Genomic DNA, 21,861 nt, shown 5'->3' with positions numbered 1-21,861 from the left:
TTGCAATCTGGCTCTTTACAGAAAGTTTCCTGACTTCAGGTCTAGAGAGAGCATTTGGGAGTCGGGAAGACTTTAGTCCTTGTTCTAACGTGGCTATTTATCAATATGTAATTAGTTACTTAAATTTTCTGTGCCTTGACTTTTCTTTTTTTTTTTTTTTTTTTTTTTTTTATTTCTTTTTTTTTTTTTTTTTCTTTTATTGTAATTATTATTATTATTATTATTATACTTTAGGTTTTATGGTACATGTGCCCAATGTGCAGTTAGTTACATATGTATACATGTGCCATGCTGGTGCACTGCACCCACCAACTCGTCATCTAGCATTAGGTATATCTCCCAATGTTATCCCTCCCCCCTCCCCCCAACCCACAACAGTCCCTGAAGTGTGATGTTCCCCTTCCTGTGTCCATGTGTTCTCATTGTTCAATTCCCACCTATGAGTGAGAATATGCGGTGTTTGGTTTTTTGTTCTTGCGATAGTTTACTGAGAATGATGATTTTCTTACTTGTAAAATGAAGATACAAATTCAACCTCATGAGATCAGAACAAAATAGGAATAGTGCATCTGTTGTGCTTATCCCAAAGCCTAGCACATAATAAGGGCTCAATATGAATCATCTGTTATTCTTATTACTCAATAAAAATGTTAATAAATGATCGTGTTATAGCCCAGTTTTTTTTGCTTTAATCCTGTGTGTTTTTCACCCAACGCTGTTGCTTTCCTGAACATTCACTGTAAGTTACCTGGATTCCTGCCCTTGCCAACTAACTGATTTTAGAGGAATCGTAGTAATAAAGAAAATTGCTCCTTTACATCAGTAATTAGGCCTGTCATGAATAATGATATTAATAACTAATAACCTACAATGTGGTGTAGATACCAGGGAGTAATTTATTTTGATATTTTTATGCCATCATAATGAATTTGTTATTCATTATAACTCTACTTTCAAGGCATAAATCAATGTTGTTTTATATTCTGGGCAGATGCTGTGTGTACTTCTAGAGGTTTTCTAGGGTAAAGAATTAACATTTATTTATAGAAACACAAGCATTAGATGTTTTGAACACATTTTAAAAGCAGCAGTAAAGAAATCACTGCTATGGATATTTTTCCATTTTGAGAGAATGCTGCAAATAACCATGTTGGTATTTAATACCTGGACCTTGATTTGAACTTAAATTGAATGTAGATAAACATTTTGGTTATCTCTTCAATTGAAGTATAACTTTCCTTTAAAAGAAAGAGTTTGAAGAAAGATTGAATGTTATTGGCTTTTTACCTCTTCCTTTTCTTATTAGCTACACTCTGACATCTCTTCTACAAATACTGATACCCAACAATGCTTAGTGAAAAGAGCAAGACAATAGTACAACAGGAGATTTATGTGCTGCTATTTCCTGGTTGTGAATGTAATATTTGGGCTGTGGTGTTAAGTACCAGATAATTTCCTTAGATCTTCAATTACTGTAAATATCTTCTTGGTACAGCCTTAAGAGTTAGAAAATAGAGAAATTGACTCAGATATCCAGCAAGTTATAATTATTAAAAATAAAAAGAACGGAATATCGCCCCAAATATGAAACAATCCATTTCTTCACAACTTTGCAGAAACAAATACCTGTGTTTTATATTTATATTCTTATTCTCCATCTTAGTTTCCCTTCTTAATCAAATATCAATCAAACATCTATATTTCAGATTGGCATCTATAAGAATTATGCTAAAATTATGTTATATGATTACCAAGAATATTTCAAACTTTTACTTAAACTTCTTCAAATTAAACTTTTAAATGTGAGCTTTTTCTGGAAGACCTTGAGTTGTAATAGTGTGAAATAATTCTGTAGTTATTTTTTAATATAAGAGAGTATATATTACATTTAAATTACAAATAACAAAATTGTCCAGAGAGCCTCTAAGATGACTGTTGCTTAAAATAAATATATATTTGGTTACTAACATATGCCTTGGATTAACTTATTAGTAAATGTGCAATGTATGAAAACTATATCAACACAGTTAGCATTACTAAACTGCTAGAGTGGAAAAACAGCATGCTTATTTTCTGTACTGCATTTAGTTTGGTGAATTTTCTATGAAGATCTCATTCGCCTGTACTTTTTCTTTCATCCTAGAAACACTATTAAAAATGTGAGAATGTAAATTTCAGCTTGGTTGAGAAAGCTAGCCAGTGTCCACAAGCAATGTAAACTCTTAGTTGTGAAATTGCTATGCACAGTTAAAAAAAAAACTGAGTATAAGGGGTTAGGTGAGTAAGTTATAAGGTGGAGGGAAGAAGCCTTATTTTAAAAGAAATTTAACTGAATATTTTCTAGTAGACGGTACGGTCTTATGAAAAATCTTCATAACCATGAATGTGCTGTTCTAACTTGAAGCATTTTTATCATATGAGGTGCCTGGAATACTATTGTTTTCCACATGTGACAATGTAGCCTTGTATTTTCTTCTTGGCACATATCTCTTGGAGTTTCTAACTTTGGAAGGTGAAGTTGTTTGACGACTTGAATCGATTATAAAATGGTCACTATTTCCTTTGTTCCCAAGTATTCTGTCAGTGGGCATTAGTAATGACATGGTTCTGAAAATTGAAAAGAATCAACAGATCATGAAATGCACTGTTGCAGGATTAATTTAAGTGAGTTTTGAATGTTCAGCGCAATGAGGCCCTGGCTACTTCCCTGGGGATATTACTCTATAAGGATTTCCTAATCTCTAATGCATAATCCAAATATTACAGTAAAGACAAAAAGCTGATCATTCAAATATCTGACTCAAATACCTACAGACTGCGTACTGTATGGTTAAACCAATCCAACATTGTTCCATAATAAAGTTTTTCTTTCTGTTTCTGTAACATGGTAATACCTTCTACTAGACATTTATTCAAAAGGAATAGTAAGGAGTAATACTTTCTACTAAGAGATTTATTCAAGAGGAAGAGTAAGGAGTGATTTAGAAATGCTAGATAGCTACATTGCAATTACACCGACTAAAAATCTTAGTTGACCAAACATGTCTTTGAAAGGGTATTATTATATTTCTTTTACACATTTAATGAGTACATATCCAACACATTTAGCTTGTGATCAGCTTGGAAAAAGCTCATGATAGAATATAGTGTTTCCTTCTAGTCATGCCTCATTTTATTTATTTATTTGTTTACTATTTTCTGAAAGAAAGGTGAGACTCAAAAGTTAGATCTAAGTAAGTTATAGCAAACTTTAATGTCTTTTCAGGTAGGTAGGCAATAGGGGAAGAAAGGAAGGTTGTAATGCATTATAGTAGTAATATAATGCATTCATGTAATGTGTTATAGTAGGTTTATGGACAAGGATTTCTTCAGGACATAGAATCTATGCAGATTGTTTAAATGAGTAGACTTTAACGAAAGAACTATTGAGAGAGGTGTGTCCATGTAAAGAGGACAAATAGCCATGTAGAGGCACTAAAAGATTAGCAAAAACTGAAAGTCTTTAGCTGAGTGAAGACTTGGCGTGAAACTATAAAGTTTTTAAGTTTCAGGGTTCCTTACATTGTATAAGCCCTTCCAAGGCCCTGAGGGGAACCAGCAATATCTTCTCATATTCATATTCTTTTTACAAAATTTACAAATTTAATCATACAAGTTTCGGGCCCCCTAAAACCTGGATATATCCCTGGACTTAACTCTCCTAGGGCCAAAGGTAAAAAAGAGGACACAGCATTCGTTACCTGAGCCTATGAGAACTGGAGTTATGGTGGGGTAACTGTCCAGTAGAGGGTAAAGTTGTAGAACAACAGAGATGCCTCTAGAAAGGCAGCCCAGGAGCAGGGAGGAAGTGAGAAAGAGATGCCTTGAGCCCTCTCCCACCCCACTTCCTGGTTTTCTGGCGGTGCTTCCCATTGACTGAAGCCATCAGGAAGCCAGCAGGTAAAAGCACCTAGGGGAGGCTTTATATGGGCCTCCAAGATGCAGAGCAGAGAAGGAGAATGGAATGGGGAGGGAGTGGGGAGAAAAGAATAAAGGGTAAACTATCATTGTGACCTGTTTTCTCTTTCAGATGATTTAAATGTGTAGTTTTGTGTTTTGGATTCTTTTTTAGAGACTCCCATGAGGCTACGAACCCAAGAGTTTCTTCTAGTGGTAGATTCTGAGAAGAATGAAATGCAATATGGCATTTAAAGTTGTACTCCAGACTTTGGTTTGTACAATAGCCTCAATCAGAACAAGGAACAGAACACACAGAGTGACTGTGGGCCAGGGTGTCCCACGCAGTAAATATGATGGGGAAGTGGGAGGAAATGAACACAAGTTCTAAACAGAATCATTCAATCTACAAACACTTTCCAGATGAACAACTACCTTTCATCATGAGCTTTCATTAATAACTGTTCAAATATTTACACATATCACTGATGAATGAATATGATCATTAGACTCCTGAAACATCTTGGAAGTGAAAGTAAAAGCTTTTCTGGTAGGGCAGAGGGAAGAAAACTTATTTTTCATGAATGGGTTCTAGATTGAGAGACCTCAAATTACTAAAGTCAATAAGTTGAAGAGTTTAGGAGAGGGATGGTTAAGCTCTAAATGTTTCATCTAACTCAGATGTAGGTTTTTGTGAGTTTTAGCTAAAGGCTCTCCTGAGACTCTCATCCCTGACATTCATGTATCCTGCTGTTCCTTATTTGGGTAATGGACGTTTTCTTTGAAATCTGTTATACATTTGGGTTTTACAAACTGGAACACATTTTTCTTGTGTGTTTTGATCTTTAATAAAAACCATGGGATGAATTGCTGGGGAAGGAAAGAATCCTTTGGTAATGCATGGCATTATATCTCCTATTCATGGGTGAGCTGTTTCGCATACTCTCTAGCCTCATGTTCCAGACTCTGCTCTTTAATGTTTATTTTCTAGTAAAAATGACCAACATGTAGCTCCCTGTATAAACACTTATAGGGTTTGTTTGTGCTGTTCTCTCTGCCTGGCATACCCTTCCCACTTCTCCTCACGCATGTAACTCTTACTCACTTGGCTTGGTCCCAGCATTCTTTATAGGAAACCATCCCCCAATTCCCTGTGTACCTCTGTGTTATCATTTATATATTATTAAAATCCGTGTGTTTGACTCAACCTACTGGACTGGGGGTCTTTCAAAGTCAGAGAGAGGGTCTAATTCTTATTAGTATCCAGAGTGTGCAGGCTCTGGCATGTAGCAAATCATCAATAAGTATTTGTTGAACTGAACAATTGTATAATTGCAAATATTGCATTTCCCCCAAAGCAGAGAGGACTACGTAATCCTCAAGGTAGTCTTAGTGTCCTAGTTAAAACTTAGTCCAATGTGTAAAATTTAATTATCTCTCTCTGATTAATTGGCTCCTGAGATGACTTTTGGGTTTTCCCTGTGCTTGGGGTAAAATTAGACCAGTAAGTGTCTGCTTCATCACACTAAAGTACCTGAAAGTGTAAGTTGTACTTTTTGTTAAGACTAAAGAGCAGATTAGGTAATATGTTTTACATGAAGTATAAGGAAGAGAACCAACCATGATTATCACTCACACCAAGTCCACAGCCAGAAAGATGGTAATAACAATGTCCATTATCACACAGAATCCTTACATCCACTCTTGAGGTGGGATCTTAATTGTTAACTTATGGCAAGCAAAGATCAAATAATTTTCCAAAGGTAACCATTTTGGAGGAAGCTGGATTTGAACCCTGGTATTCCTGAGTCAGGTCCAGTGTTTTCTATAAATCATTACAAGATACCTTTCAGCACTGAGAGAGGCTTCATCATGATCAGGTTTATTACTTTTACTTGCATCAACCAATGCTTGTTACCTCCTGCAGCTTTGACGAGGTTTTGGTCTTCCTTTGAAGGCCATCTTGTGTATTGGGCAAATGATGTACCTTTTTGTCAATTTACCGGGAGTTGGTTTGGGAGACAGGGTTGGAAAGGAAGGAAGTTTATAGAAGAGGTGGGTATAGAAATGCTAGAGATTGATGAGATAATGAATATAACTTCTCTTAGGGCAAGAGAACACTCTATCAAAGATAATAAGATTCTCAGGGAAGATTTATATCAGTATTCTTGAAGATGTATGGAATATATACCTTTCTAGAAAGTGGGTTTGAAATCTACTTTGGGTCTATACCTAATGATGAGTCAATTTGCCAATGAAGTGTTTTGAGATTAGGCTATTTCCTATCTGCCTTTCTAAGTGCCCAAGTGCTTTATACCTTGCCAGGCATCATCCATTTCAGAGGAGAGCACTTTTAAAATGGGTTTCCATCTAAACTCAGCCACATTTTTAGTGCACGGTGAAATTAATTTGAATAATAGGCTTTATTTTCTATGTGCTTTCAGCAGAATTCTGAACAAGGAAAGAAAACAAGGCAGATTTGTAGGGTAGCTGCAAAGTGAAAAATATGCATTTGAATGAGTGATGGCATGTGCTTGTTTTTATTCCCCCACCGCTTGTGGATACTGCCCCAGAGTTTCATAGATTGTGGGGGAAGGGGTGGCTCTTGTCCTTGAATTCACATCAGACTGTGTCATTGAACCTTGTGACACCTCACAATGTAGGCTCTAGAGGAAGAAGACATCTTGAGATTTGCAAAGTCTACAGAGGCCTGGCAAAATGGAATCCATTGCTTAAAATGGTTGGGAGTTTATTTACTGGATTAAGTGTGAAGTATGTTGATAACAGATGGAATGAATGATCACATGACGTATTTAAATAGTCTAAGGATAACCTTGATGTCCTGGTCAATGTTCCTTCTCTCGATTAATGCCAGTGCTAATTAACTGGCACAAGTGTTCCTAGCCATATGGGGGATGTTGCTGAAAGCTGGCTGGCAGCATAGCCAGCCACTACCTGTACGTAATTTAGTGCTGTGCTTGGTGCCGTGGGACTTCCGTAATGGAACAGCCCAGCACAGAGAGAATCGATGGTTGCAAGTGTCATTATGTTTTCTTTGTTTCTTTTGTGCGTGTTACTCCAAATGTGCTTTAAAAATTAGAAATTACATTGACATGTTTTGTAGGAAGGTAATATTGTACTTGGTCTATGTATGTAGTACATACATACTCAAACTCCTTGAGTTTCTGAGTGGTCTGTTAATTGATCTGTATTTTGATTTCCTAATAATGGGCAGCTAACTCATTAATGATCTTCATTGAATCAGTGCTGTGCTATGAAGCTATCCATTTGCCTTGTGACTTGAAAAACGAAGAAGAAAACTAGTTTAGGCAAATAGAGAGTAACATGGTTTAAGAGTTACATTCTAAGTCTACATCCAGTTATGATTCTCATAGGTGCTAAGGGAAAGAGCACTGGATTCAGAGTCTGATAATTTGAGGAAGAAGCTCATTCAGGTTGGTCACTAGCCTTTTAGATCTGAGCACTCCTAAGGGCTGGCTTGGGAAACAAAGACTTTAGTTCCAACAAAGTCCATCAGGCTTCTCCATGCCACCTCAAATGAAAGTAAAATTGAAATGAAAATAGGGTGATCATATAATTTATCATAAAAATGGGAGAGGAGTTTGTAATAATTACTCAGGGACCACAGACATGAAGTGGAATTATTCAGAGCACACTGGGATGTGTGGTGTCCCTAGGCAAGGACAATGAGCTCGCTCTGCAAATTCAAGTTCAAGACCAAGTCTCTAAGTACTTCCTTTTCCAATGAGATTTCAGCCCAAAGGGCCTCCTAGAGAGAAACCAAAAGTTTCATTGCCTTGAGAAAACATGTTGCTGAGCCTCTCTCTACCTCATTAGGCTATAAAAATGGGAGTTACAGTACCTGCCTCTCAGAACTGTAGAAAGGATGAAATATATGTCCAGCATCTATGACAGGAAGCATGACACAGGAGTCTTTGTAAATGCCCTGTTGTCTTCCCGCCTCCCTCCGGCCCCCTCCTTTCTTCCCCATGTAGACAAATAGTATTACATAGAAGAAAATTAATATACATTTTTAGAGGAAGGAACAATGGTTTTGTATTTTCTACTAAATGCTGAGCCCCTTGAGGGAAGCAACAGGGTTTTATTCATCATGTATCCCAACCACATGGTTCCCGGGACCTACTCAGTAAACATTTGTTGAATAGATGAATGAATTTAAAAGTAAAAGAAGAGCAGTCATTCCAGAACAGAGGTTTGCAGTCAGAGAAGAGTGTGGCTGCATTCTTGGCTGATAAGAATTCAGAAGGCATGCGAACACAGAGCAGTCTTTCCCAAATGGAAACTTAAGCTGAGTGGCACAATAAGAAAGCTCTTCCTGAGGGACTGTCATAACCGAGGAAGGACAGGGCTCTCATGTCCCCACTTGGTTCCACAGTTCCTGCTGAGCTTCTGAGATGGAGAAAAAGCAACATGGAGCCTAGGACAGCAGGGAGGAAGAAAAACCATATAATTTCCCTGTGACTACTCTCTGCCTCCCACACTGGCAATTATGGAGCTCCTCTCTGCAAGGCTGCTCTGACAGGCGGCCACACGCCTAGGGTGCAATGGACAAAGACAGGAACCTGAGTATGTCAGCTCTTGTGTTGGGCATGGAGAAGCATGATCTCCATGGAGTGCAGTCTCCACATCTAATGGCTGTGAAACAGACGGGCCACGTCTTGATTTAGTGGCTATTGGTTTTCTGTCTGCAGTAAAGCATTGTCAACAAGCTTTAGAGATTAGGGCAAGAGCAGATATCCTTGAGGAGGATATGGGTATGAGCTGAGGGGTGGATGAAGATGCAGGTTCTGGGGTTACACTGCCCAGTTCAAATCCTAGCTTCACTTCTTACCAGCAGCGTGACATTGAGCAGACTGATAAAATTCTTCAAGTCTCCATTTTCTCCATCACCGTTATATATATATATATATATATATATATATATACATATATATATATATACATATATCTCACTATATAACAGTGATTATAATTATATCTGCCTTACAGGATTATTTTGAGGGTAAAATGAGCTAATCCATATAAAGCACTTACTACAGTGCTTGGCACACAGTAGGCACACAATATATATTCATTGCTAGGTTTTGTATCAGTACTCGTAGAATCATCATTGTCATCTTCATTATTATTGGGCTTTGAACCTGACCCTTCTTTATATCAAATTCTCTCAGTGAGGTGATTGCTCCCAGTTAGCTAACACCAGGGAACCCCCAGTGGGGGGAAAGTAGATATTGTAAGACAGAGAATTGTCACATCAAGTATATTACATGCTTCAATAGCCAGGGGCTGATTAGTACAAATCAAATTTCGTACCAACTTGCCAGAGGCAGATAGTGCACGATTGGGCTCTGTGGGTTCAGTTTGATTGTTGTAAGGAGCTATTTACACTAGAGGTGCCATGAAAATATTAAAAAATACCATCTTTGTAGCAGTTAATGACAATGGTTACATACGTGTATGTGTGTGTGTGTTTGTGTGTTTGTGTGTACATATACTTTCATCTCCCCACCAAGAAAGAAATATTTGCCCCTGAAAACTACTCTCAGACTTGAAGCTTGAAGGATAAATTCCATCCTAGGATGTGAGGGGGAACCAAATAGATAAAAAATAACAAACAATCCCCTACACTTTGGTAGCAGGATTTATTCATGTCCTCCTTTCTTTCTTGCACGTCTGGGTTGCACTGTACCTTTGCTGTTCTTCCTACTAATATTATTCTACTGTCAAGTTCCTGGCACACCAGAGTAGGAAAGAATTTTTCTGTCCTTTGAGCTGGGCACTGGGAAATCCTCTTGTCCTGGATTTGTAGCAGCGCGAGGCCATTCTTCAAGTGGAAGCCACTCTGAATCTGCGTACGGTTCTTTGGCAATTGTTAGATCCAGCCCAGCCTTGGCTAGTGAGGGGCACTGCTTGATGTCGAGAAGAAGTGATTTCTTTCTTGTGCTTCCATCTGAGGCTCTCTCTCTATGAAAATAGAACCTGCTTTAATCTTGCTGGGCCTGACGAAGAGATATCTCCCAGACTGCAAGTCAGCATTTGCCCACATGGTTGTTTGGCAAAATCTATTTTTAGAATTGTATAATTTCTGTTGGTAGACAAAATGGGTGCTCTTATGGGGGGAAAGGGAGAGAATATATACCCTGTGATGTGTTGTGAGGTTAATGAAGCGAGATTCATTCCCTGTGCTTTGCCCCCACTCTGTCCGGGAACATGGTATCTTAAAGATATTCATGCAAACTTATGATACAGAGACAGAGGATTCTGCCCTGGGGAGGAGGGAGGGTCTGGCCTGTCGCTTTGTGTCCACCTCCAGCTGTTCCGGGTTGCACCAGTTCTGAATCTCTAGCCTTTTGTGACTCACATCTGCAGGTCACGTGCGGCTGGCCATGATGACATGTGAGTCACTGGCACTGGAAATACAAACTCAGAAATCAGGTTAGGCTTCTTTTGTTCTTTTGTTCTTCTTTCCTTGCAACGGTAGCAAGTTAGCAAGGTTTGGTGAGGGCTTTATTAATCAGGAGGTTTCAAAAAACAAACTTGGGGATAATGAAAAGACCCAGGTTGATGGACAGATCTATAAGGCAGGCTTTGTGCCTATCACACTATCTGCCCCGGCTTCCTCAATGCTGTGCTTTTGCTCATGCCGTCCCTCCTGCTAAGAGCACCCTCCCTGCTTACTCAACTTCCTATTCTCTAGGCCCAGCTGTCATCCCAGAGCCTTATTCTTTCCTTTCTCTCAAATTCTGTCCTCATGATTGCTTCTTCTGGTCACTTGTTTGCTCATCAGAGGCATTTTTAAGGCATCTCTTCTATTGCTTTACTAAGTGGTTCTTCAGCTTCTCAGCAGTGGTTTTTTTCCCTTGTCTCTCAGCTGCATGGTAAGTTCTATTCCTTGGGGAACAGAACAGTATCCTATGTATCTGGGTTATGTGGCTTGGGTGTATATGCATGCATGTTTATTTATTTTCTTTTTCATTAATGTTTTTAATAAGTATAATATATTTTTGGTACCTAAAATGTATGCATAAAGATAAGCAAAAATAAATTTAAAATAATTGAAATATAAACCTTAAAATGGCAAATATTGTTCATGTTAGGTGTATAAGTTCTAATATAGACTTTTTATTGCTCCATCTGAGTGATGGAGAGAGAGAGAGAGAGACAGAGACAGAGACAGAGGGATTATAATGTACCTGGCACTATTCTATGGGCTTCATACATACTAGCCCCTATGAGATATGTGCAATGACTATTTTTATTTTAAAGATCAGGAAGCTGAGGCTCAGCACTGTGAAGTTACTTGCCCAAGGTCATATAGCTAATAGGTGATAGAGCAGGGTACACAGTTTTATTAGTCCATTCTCACACTGCTAATAAAGACATCCCTGAGACTGGATAATTTATAAAGGAAAGAGATTTAATTGACTCACAGTTCGGCATGACTGGGGAAACCTCAGGAAACTTACAATCATGGCAGAAGGAGAAGCAAACACATCCCTCTTTACATGGCAGGAGCAAGGAGAAGAATGAGTGCCTAGCAAAGGGGGAAGCTCCTTCTAAAACCATCAGATCTCATGAGAACTAACTCACTATCATGAGAACAGGATGGGGGAAGCTGCCTCTCTGATTCAGTTACCTCCCACCAGGTCCTTCACACGACATGTGGGGACTATAGGAACTATTGTACAACTCAAGATGAAATTTGGGTAGGGAAACAGCCAAACCATATCAACAGTGTTTTGGAATCTGATTTTATTTTCACTTGACAACATAACAATACACTCATTTATTTAACAGATGTTAAGTACCTGGTAGGTGTTATGTAGTGTTAGGAGATTTTGCACAGAATAGTATTAGCCTCTGCCCTAATGAAGCTGGAGGGAGACAAGAAGGTAAATACGTGGGGTCTGTGCTCTATGATGGGAGAAGTTCAGGGTGCTTTGGAGGACAGAGTAGCACCTAACTTAATCTGGAGGGGGTCCATACATTTATTTATCATTATTGTGCATGACTGCATTCTTTCAAATAAACTTTTTGTTTTAGAATCTTTTTAGATTTCTGGAAAAGTTGTTAAGAAAGTACAGAGAATTCCCATATGCCTTGTATTCAGTCTCACCTAATTTAATATCTTATATTACTGTGGCGTGCTTGTCACAACTAATGAACCAATATTGATACATGACTGTTAACTAAACTCTACTTTTAATCAGATTTCCCTAGTTTTTCTATAATGTCCTTTTTCTATTCCAGGATCCCATCTAGGACACCACATTTCATTTAATCATTATGTCTCCATAGGCTTCTCTGGGTGGTGACAGTTTCTCAGACTTTCCTTGTTTTTTGATTATCTTGACAGTTTTGAGGAGCACTAGTCAGGTATTTGGTAGAATATGCCTCTATTGGGATTTGTCTGATGTTTTTCTCTTGGTTAGCCTGGATTTATAGGTTTTGGGGAGCAAGGCCACAGAGGCGAAATGCTGTTCTCAACATATCATGTCAAGAAGACATGCTATTAACAAGAATTATGATGATGTTAACTTTGATCACCAGAGGTCATGGGTGCCAGAGTTCTCCACTGCACGGTCAATCCTTATCCCCATTTCATAAGGTACTTTTAGAAATAGGTCACTAAATACAGCTCACACTTAAGGGGTGAGGAGTTACATTTCACTTTCTAGAGGGGGAAGCATGATTGCATTTCTACATTGCATGGATGTTCCACAACTGATTCACCCAATTACCTATTGATAGATCTTGCGGTTTTACCATTTTATTAACTATTACAGGCAATGTCACATGAATATCCTTTACAAACATCCTTAAATCCCTCAAATTTTTTCCCTTAAAATAAACCCTTCTGTATAAATTTGAGCCAAAGGGTATGTATTTAGAAAAAAAAAAAAAAAACCTTTAAATTTATCTAGATAAGTTACTTTCTACAAAGGCAAAACCTATTTGCACTCATGTGTGCTAGCTTTATTAAACCAAAGGACTGTTGTGCATTATTCTTTTGAATAACTAAAGATTCAATAAGCAGAGAACTTAAGCATTTAGTGGGCATACCCTTAAAAGAAGAACACAGAGTCAAAGTCCCATTTTGACTGAGAAATCAAAATTGCACTTACTTATTTTACAATGAAACAAATTCAGGTTGACTAAAGTTAATTCGGTGGGTATTTGCTGGGCTATGAACTGAGTAGGTAAATAGTCCCAACTCCCAAAGACATTTAAGCCTCAGGATGAAGGCAACATAAAAAAAGCTTCAATTATTCCTGCAACTCAAATTATACCTACAATTCAAATTGTACTTACATTTATTCCACTAAAAATGCAAAAAACACCTTCTTAGACTGTGTCTACATGACTTTTTGTGCTGAGAAAATGGTGAACATTGCTTGAAGTATTTCTGTAGTGCTAAAATTTATTTAACATGAAATTTAGAGACCAACATAGATGGAGAGGTTATTGGTGCATGAAGAAACCTACACTCCAAACAGAAATTGTTTATGTAAATATTGGACTCAGAAAAGATCTTTACTGAGGAAACTTGCCTTTGTGAGTTCACAGATGCCAAATGGGAGGTGATTATGAAAGAATTATGAATTCCAAGATGTGGTGTTTATGTGTGCCTAAGTTTAGATTCCCAGAGGGACCAATTTACTAATACTAAGTGTATGAGTGCTTAATGGGATATGGTGAACACAGAGCTGCACAGATTCAATAAGTGTGGAAGTGAATTTTAAGTAAATAACAGTAATGTGGGTGTTTCAAAGACTGGGATTTGTTCTAAACTCTATACTTATTTGGGATGATAGTAATGTATGTCTAGGTAGGTTTGACGAGAGCAAAACAGACAAAAATTCTTAGAGTATTAACAGCCAAATCCACTAGTTCTGTTTAACCTGACCATGCAGAATTGACAAGAATATTGGGAATCATTTAGATATAAAATCTAAATATTGATACTAAGTCCTTTCTCAGAGGGACATTTTCAGATGTTTTTTCAGTGAATTCAATGACTCACTCCCCTTATTTCTTATGGGTTCCTGTGTATTATTCCCTGCTTAGAGGCCTATGTGTTGATTGTTGATGGTATAGTTTTAGAACACGCATGGATTGCTGCCAAGAGGTGACATGTGAAAATCATTCCATTAAGGTAAAAATCCAAAAATCCATGAGAGTATGATTCTTCTCTTTCTTCTTTTTTTTTTCCACTATCTTTCACAGTGAAAAGACTGTATCTGCCCATAGTATGTGGTGTTGGGTTGTTGATTTTTTAAGAGCTAAAGCCTATCCAGTTTAAAGTAGGGAGTCCAAAGAGCTCTGGCTATTCTCTGAAATGATGGCAGATATTTTAGTCTCCAAATCTAGATAAAGTCATTCTTAGTAGTAGAGGTAAGTAGGAAAAGGAATGATATTATAGTCATTCTTTAGGATGTGGTTGTAGCGGTGGTTACTGTTGTGGCTTGGGTGCATGCAGTGAGTTCCTTTAGTGACAATTCCCAACATGTATCCAGGGAAATCATACCTGAAAGGATCAATGGATCTGAAGCCCACTTAGTGGTGACATTGTGCCCTAGGACTGTTCATGACCCCTGTAGAGCTGGAACGATCTCACATCAGAATTCCTGCTCTAAAAAGCAACACTAGGTACCCTCTGACATGGAAATCCGTCACCAGAGCCATTCTCTTTTCCCAAATGAGTGTATGTGAAATGAAATAAACTATAAATCCCTTCAGGGATGAGGTTAAAAGTGGGCCGTTATTTCAATTTTAGAAGGTGATTCCCAAATTCTTTGTTTATATCAGTGGTCCATCTGATCCAGTCTGACAGATATCACACTCCATTCTGTAAATTGAATTTTTACTTTCCCTCCCACAAAATCGTTTGGTTAATCCATTTAGACATATGACATTAAAAAAAATTAAAACTGGGTACAGTGGCTCACACCTGTAATCTCAGTGCTTTGGGAGGCCAAAGCAGGAGATTAGCTTGAGGCCAGGAGTTCAAAATCAGCCTTGGCAACATAGTGAACACCTCATCTCTGAAAAACAAAAATTAAAAAAAATTCGTTGGGTGTTGTGCTGCACGCCTATAGGCCTAGCTACTTGGGAGGCTAAGATGGGAGGATGGCTTCAGACAGGGGAGTTGGAGGATATGGTGAGCTATGACTGCACCACTGTATTCCTGCTTGGGTGACAGAGTGAGACCCTGTCTCTAAAATGATAATAATAATAAAATTAAGAAAAATTATTTTCAGTGATTCAAGTTTCTGTTTTTGACAAGGTATCTATTTAACAAACATTAATTTTATGAGACATTCTAGGAAGCCACATTTTAGCCTATGGTTTTGGATACTTCTTACATTTGGGGTTTTAAAGTGCATTGATTTCATTTTGAGTTAAATTTTTTTTGTAGAGTCTGGAGGGGGATAATCTTAGGCTAGGATTTTTAAGTAGCAAGCAACCAAGAAAGACTCAGGCAAATTGGAATTACATCCTACACACTGACTCTTTGTGAGGCCTGGATATAGTTTGTCAGAAAGCCCAGAAAACAAGACAGTTCCATGAGCTAACTAACTACAAACATTTCATGGAGTAATTGAATTTTTCATTTTCTTCTTTGTTGATGTCATTTGGTTTCATGATGCTGCTATTAGTCACCATACAATTACTGTTCATTTGATATTTTCATTAGCATGTAGAGTTAGTGAGTCAGTAAAAATGAGATTTTTCTTTTTTGTTTGGTAATTTGTTTTTAACATGATAGCAGAATCTATAACATGTTTTCAAATGGAAATCTCAAATGTGCTTCAATCTGTCCTTCTTCCTTGGACAATTGCCTGTTGAGGTCACCTGAGAAATTCCAACTCATCTTTTAAGACTTAAATGAAACATCACCTCCTTCTGGAGCCTCCCTGAAGCTAACGGTGGAGTTGGCACTGTTTTCTCTTCCGTGTTCCATGTAGCGTCTTCCACAGTTCTCTGTTATAAGATGGTTTGTTACATTGCTGCAGATATTTTTGCATGTTTCTTGAGTTTCTCAAGACCAGGGTTGTATTTTTTCATGTCTGTGGATGAAACAGTACATGACAAAAGAAGGTACTTAATACATGTTGGATAAATTAATTACTGTTTGGTAAATTAATCATTGAAGGAAGACCCAGACTGGTTCTGATAAATCATTGATTACATTTTACAAATTTGGATAAATTAGGGAAGCTGTGAGAAGTTAGAGCTCTAGGGAAGATTCCAGGAACATTAAAGGCTGTGAAATATGTTTTCAAATTCATAGTTATATGCAGATTCTGAATACTTCCAAGTGAGGGAAGATGAGAAGAGATGGCTTGAAATAATGAGAGTGACCTTTTTTCCTCGTGGTTGAGGGGTAATATGCTACTTTTGAAAAAGAGACCAGATACTGAGGTTCTTATTATGTTCTTTTCTTACTGGTTATGTCCTTGAGCCTCATTGTTCTTGTAGGTAAACCTAGGGTAATATAACTTTCTTCTTGAGTTGTGAGAGTTAAATTATGATATTGTATTATGAAGTTCTTAGCATTAGCGTCTGCATAGTTAGTTAGATGGTAGCCATTATTAGTGTTGAATTGGGGATCTCTATAACTTCTAAGTTTGTGGCATTTCTTAGTTAGCTGCTCCCCAATCGTTTCCCTATCTCTAGAGAGGGAAATTTATTTTCCAGAAAATGTTCAAACATAGGCAAAGGCAGCAAAACCTCTGAGATTCCTACCACTGTAGAATCCCGTGATCATGATAATCTTTGAAATGTGCTTTGGTTCTTTGGAAGGAGAATATATTGAAATAAAAGATAGTTGTTATTTTCTAAACATCCTTTGACCTAGAGGGTAATAAGGTGAAACACACATTTTTGAGGATGCTTATTGCATTTATGCATTATTTTGGCCCATCTGTCAATGAATTAGTCTTTAATTTGGGCTGAGCCATTTTGGTATTTCAAAACAAACAAACATATTTTAAAACAGCACAGAAAAATGTCATTATGGATTTTAATATGTTTACTATGCTTTATTTCGGGGGATTTTGATATGCAAAGTTCTTATTGAAATGCACAGGAGGTTGCTACCATTGATTTGAGTACTATAAATAAGATGTAGTCATGTTCTTCTTCCCTTTTTCCTTCTTCTTTTCCTTATTTGAGTAATTGTATGGTAGAGAGCTAAGTGACAAGAAAAACAGAATGCTAAAAAGCAACACTGGGTAAGCTGCCCAGGCTGGGCAGTCATCACCATGGACTCCATCCAACCCAAAATAGCCTTGTTGAGCATCTGAGCAAGAGCAGCTGTGGAGGCTTCTCCCTGACACCAAGGGAGCATCCACTGGGGCAGCCACATGATGCCATACAGCCACCAGTGACCAACTTTTGTTGGGCAGCAGACATGCTCTCTCCTTAGCTCTTACTTCTCCTAAAAGAAAGTCATGTCGTAGGGGGATGGGAGGAAGGTTTGCTTCCCTGTCATTGTCCTACACTATTTCTCTGACCTCCCAACCTTCTTGTTTATCTGTTTCTAATTTTCGTGCTCAAACCTCCATGTTTTCTCTATGTGATCCCTGCTTAATGAAAGGGGCTTAATGAAAGGGACCACTCCATTCAGTGTCCTTCTTTTCTTCAGGTCTCTTACACTCCCATTCATGTTTATGGTGCTTTACGCTGTGAATCTTCAAGAAGAGCTCTCCTTGTCATCTTTAGCATTCATCATTCTCTGCTCTCAATCACTGTACATCTTGAACAGTCTTGCAGAGTCAGTTTTTCTGTCTCTACTGCATGCTCCTGGAAGGCATGTCTTGTTTGTTACTGTATCATATGGTGACTACCTAGAATAACATGTGACATGTATTATAAGTGCACTCATTTAATGAAAGAATAAATAAATGAATGACCTAGAAAATTGTTGGACCAGAAGAAGATGTACATTTTTTACTTCTAAATGAGGAAGTGTCCCTTGGTGCCTCTACCTTCCAGGGAGGGACTTTTCATGGTTCTCAAGACTTTCCCTGTAACAATTCTTACTCAAGATACCCAAAGATGCTAAAATTAATTACAAGGTAAGAACCAGAAGCAATACTTAGCAGAAACCGAATTTTTTACTGGTTTTCCTGTCTCTATGCAACTCTTCTACTTCCTTGGTGCACTCATTTTTTTTAGTCTCCCTGAAATCTTTACTCTGGATCTCATAGGACCCATTTTGGCCTCTCCAAGGCTCTCATCTGCCACAACAGCATTAGATAGTTTCTTTTGGACCCACCTCCAGGCCCAACTGTGTTTACACATATTATTCTGACTTTGCAAAGTCCTATTGAGATGAATAGGATGTTTGTCAAGGCACTTTCCTTTGGGACATTGTGAAAGGGGATTGATCCTAAATAGTGAGAAGTTGTATAATTGAATGGACTGTGATGATGAGGCAGAAAAATATCACAGGAAAAGTACCTGTGAGCCACAGAATATCTCAGCTCTTCCTCCAGGGGAGAGAGACAGAGAGATCATTTCTGTCCCTGGTAGAGATCTGTTAACCCATTCAGACTTATAGTATGTATAGTGGGAGAGTAATATCCAACAAGTGAATTTATGTTCAATGATTGAAAATTGGACAATACATTTCTACCTTTCCGGACCTGTTGAGGATAGGCAGAAATTTTGCTTATTTTAATAGGAAAAATAATGTTGAAAGGAGTCAGCAAAATTTAATGCCCTGGGTTATTTTTATTTTATTTTATTTTAATTTACTTTATTTTATTTTATTTTCTAGTGAAAAGAAAAAGGAAGTTGTGGGCTGGGAATAGGCACTCTTGGGGTTGATCCACAGTTCTACTTCTGGCTTAGTGCCAAGTTTTACTTTGGACAGAAGTGGCAGAACTTTCTGCCCCAATTTCCTGGTACAGACGGGATCAGCAGCATTTTGGAATGCATCTGCACATTGCATGGGGATATTTTGAAGATTAATCAGCTCCCTATGTGGGTGGGAGAAAGCCAATAAATAAACGAAAGGCAGATTTCACTTGTAAAACTACCATGAAAGCAGTAGAAGTAAGACAAATCAGGAGAAGCTACCTAGGGACTTTGGAAATAATATAATCTTATAGTATCTCCTATCCTTTCTCCCTCTCTGTTCTGGTAAAAGAGGTGTATCATTCTGTGGACCATGAAATTAGCGGTTTGTTGCCTTAGCAATTGACCTTCATGGCACCCCTCCTGGTCTCTGGTCTTCTTAGTGACTTCGCACAGAAGTACCTTCTTATTTTTGAGCATTGCCTAGAAGCCTATGCCCGTCATGTTCAGTACATGCAGGAGCTGGTGCTTTGCTCCATACTGGGAGTCTGTGTTTAATTTATTTACTTGTTTTCACATGATTAGGCTTTTTTTTTTTTGAGATGGAGTCACTCTGTCACCGAGGCTGGAGTGCAGTGGTGCGATCTCGGCTCACTGCAACCTCCATCTCCCAGTTCAGACAATTCTCCTGCCTCAGCCTCCCGAGTAGCTGAGATTACAGGCACGCACCAAGATGCCTAGTTAATTTTTATATTTGTGGTAGAGACGGGTTTTCCCATGTTGCCCAAGCTGGTCTTGAACTCCTGACCTCAAGTGATCCACCCGCCTCAGCCTCCCAAAGTGTTGGGACTACAGGCACCTGCCACCATGCCTGGCTGAATTTTATATTTTTAGTAGAGATGGGGTTTGTCCATGTTCCCCAGGCTGGTCTCAAACTCCTGACCTCAGGTGATCTGCCCACCTTGGCATCCCAAAGTTCTGGGATTACACGCGTGAGCCACTGCGCTCGTTCTGATTAGGCTTCTTGACTCCTTCTGCTGCTTTTCATGTCCTGTGGATTGCCATGCTTCAGATCTTGGAGGCTGTAGCGTAGAACCTAAAACCAGATTGCCCAGTTCATATTCTGGGTCTTTCACTTAGTAGCTATGTGATCTTGGGCAAGTTCCTCAATCCATCTGTGCAAAGTAGAGCTGAAAACAGTGGCTATGTTATATGCATGTCGGAGGATTAGACATGCTAATATATGAAAATGACTTAGAATAGTACACAGTAGGCATTCAATACATCATACTTACTGTATTGATTCACCAATCATTTTGGTGAATCAGTTGTATCTGAAAGCTTTGTGGTGATATTGGCTTATTTAAAATTAAATAAAATTGATTAAACTTTTTTCCTCAATGTACCTAGGAATTCATATGCAGTAGTACCCATACTTAGTATTCGCTAAATTAAACATGTGCTGAAAAGTCTTACATGCTAAGAAGACAGAGCACATAAACTATTTTCTTCTTGAAAAAATACATGTATAGGCTGTTTATATATAGGCTCAATATTTAGATGTTAACCAACTTTGCATTTTTTTTTTTTTAAGATTCATGTCTTACTGTTATACAAGGGCTTCAGTTAGGATAATGAAACAGTTGAGAACATGAGGTTTGGATTCAGATAGCACTGAGTTTGAATCCTGATTTCCTGATTTTGCAACTTACTAGTTATATGACCGTAGGCGAATCACTTAAACTTTCAATGCCTGTTGTTTTTCTCACCTGTAAAACAGAGATACAAATGTCTACCACATGATTTGTTATTGTAATAAAATAAGATACTGAATGTAAATAATTTTTATGCGTGGATTAAGGAAATAATTCTATGGAAAAAGCCATATTGCACACCTCTGGGCAGCACTATTTACATGGTATTCTATGTAAGTAGTATCCCTTGGAGTTGCGCAGTAGAGGGCCTGATACAAAAATTGATATCTACTGACATTATCATTATGATGATACAGCTAGGAAAAAAAGTACCTGTGAACCAGAAATCCGTGGACATTTGCTCTTTCTCTGCTAAGTGTGTAAGCAGCAAGAAAATAGCCAAAATTAGTATATAATTTACTTCCAGATGTTGTCTCACTTTAATTTCACCAATTTGTATCTGAGAAGTTTCCTGAAATTGTGTGTATTTATTAATGACCAAGTCTACGGCTCTTAGGAAACTTACTGGGAGAAAGAGCAGGCATAATCTTTTCTTGCTGGATGTCCTGCTTGCCAGTGCTTGATCCTGCTCACCCTACCTCCCAGGCATGTGGGCATTGTGGGCAGCTCTTTCGGGAGGTGGCACCAGGACACCAGTAGTATTTTGCAAGAAGGATCCTTGGCTTTGCCTGTGGAGCAGAGAATGTGATCCCCAGCTGGGAGCCAAACCACAAGCATGTGAGCAGAACCTCGAGTTTGGTTTCTGCCCAAGTACATGTAGGGGAGTGGAAAAGACAGGGAAGCTTTGTGAAAGGGTGCAGCTCACATGCAGAGACAATTCCACAAGGTCTGGTGGGATATTCCACCTTGGTTCTGAAGGAGAGAAAGGTAGTAGCAATTGTTTTTTGTTTAACTAAAATCTTCTCCATTGGAAAGGGAACCTGCTTATTCACTTCCTGGATCCGGGGTCTTGGGCAAGCCACTTAAAACCTAGATGAGCCTCAGTTTCCTTATCAATAAATTGAGACTAATAGTAACTTCTCTGCCTATATCATAGTGCCTAACTCAGAGGTTTTGCTGTGTTTTTTTGCAAATGTAACCAATATGATTAGCTTCACCAGCATGGGCCACACATGTAGTTATGTCTCTTATTATTCTGATTAGTCAATAGAGAGTCTCAGACACCATTATCAGCAGGAGATCAAAATCTCCTTCGTGAAGTCTCTCCATCATTCCACAGATTACAATCCCAATTGTTCCAAGTAACTAGGGGTTGACTTAGGCCAGTTAACTCAGCCTTGAAAACAAAACGAAAACCCCACCAGTCTGCAGGGGGTGGTTGGGGGGAAAGGTTGGATGCCATGCTGTCTACTAGCACGGC

General features: G+C 38.4%; 1 protein-coding gene across 4 annotated transcripts in view; it reads left to right on the top strand.

The window, feature by feature from the left end:
* The window catches only part of PPARGC1A (PPARG coactivator 1 alpha), a 681,503-nt gene that overhangs the window by 519,151 nt on the left and 140,491 nt on the right, over positions 1-21,861 (top strand). The window contains exon 1 of one of the 4 annotated variants that reach the window (XM_063722653.1): positions 10,373-10,413. The exons of 2 other annotated variants lie outside the window; for them this stretch is intronic. Coding sequence is in view for 1 of the 2 variants with exons in the window: in XM_009239844.4 (XP_009238119.1) it covers positions 10,854-10,856 (3 nt within the window). In the remaining variant the exon portion in view is untranslated. One more of the 4 variants, XM_009239844.4, reaches the window with a different exon arrangement.

Source organism: Pongo abelii, chromosome 3 (genome assembly GCF_028885655.2).
Source record: "Pongo abelii isolate AG06213 chromosome 3, NHGRI_mPonAbe1-v2.0_pri, whole genome shotgun sequence".
NCBI lineage: Eukaryota > Metazoa > Chordata > Mammalia > Primates > Hominidae > Pongo > Pongo abelii.
Note: the sequence above shows the minus strand (reverse complement) of the source record. Positions and strands in the feature narration are given on the sequence as shown.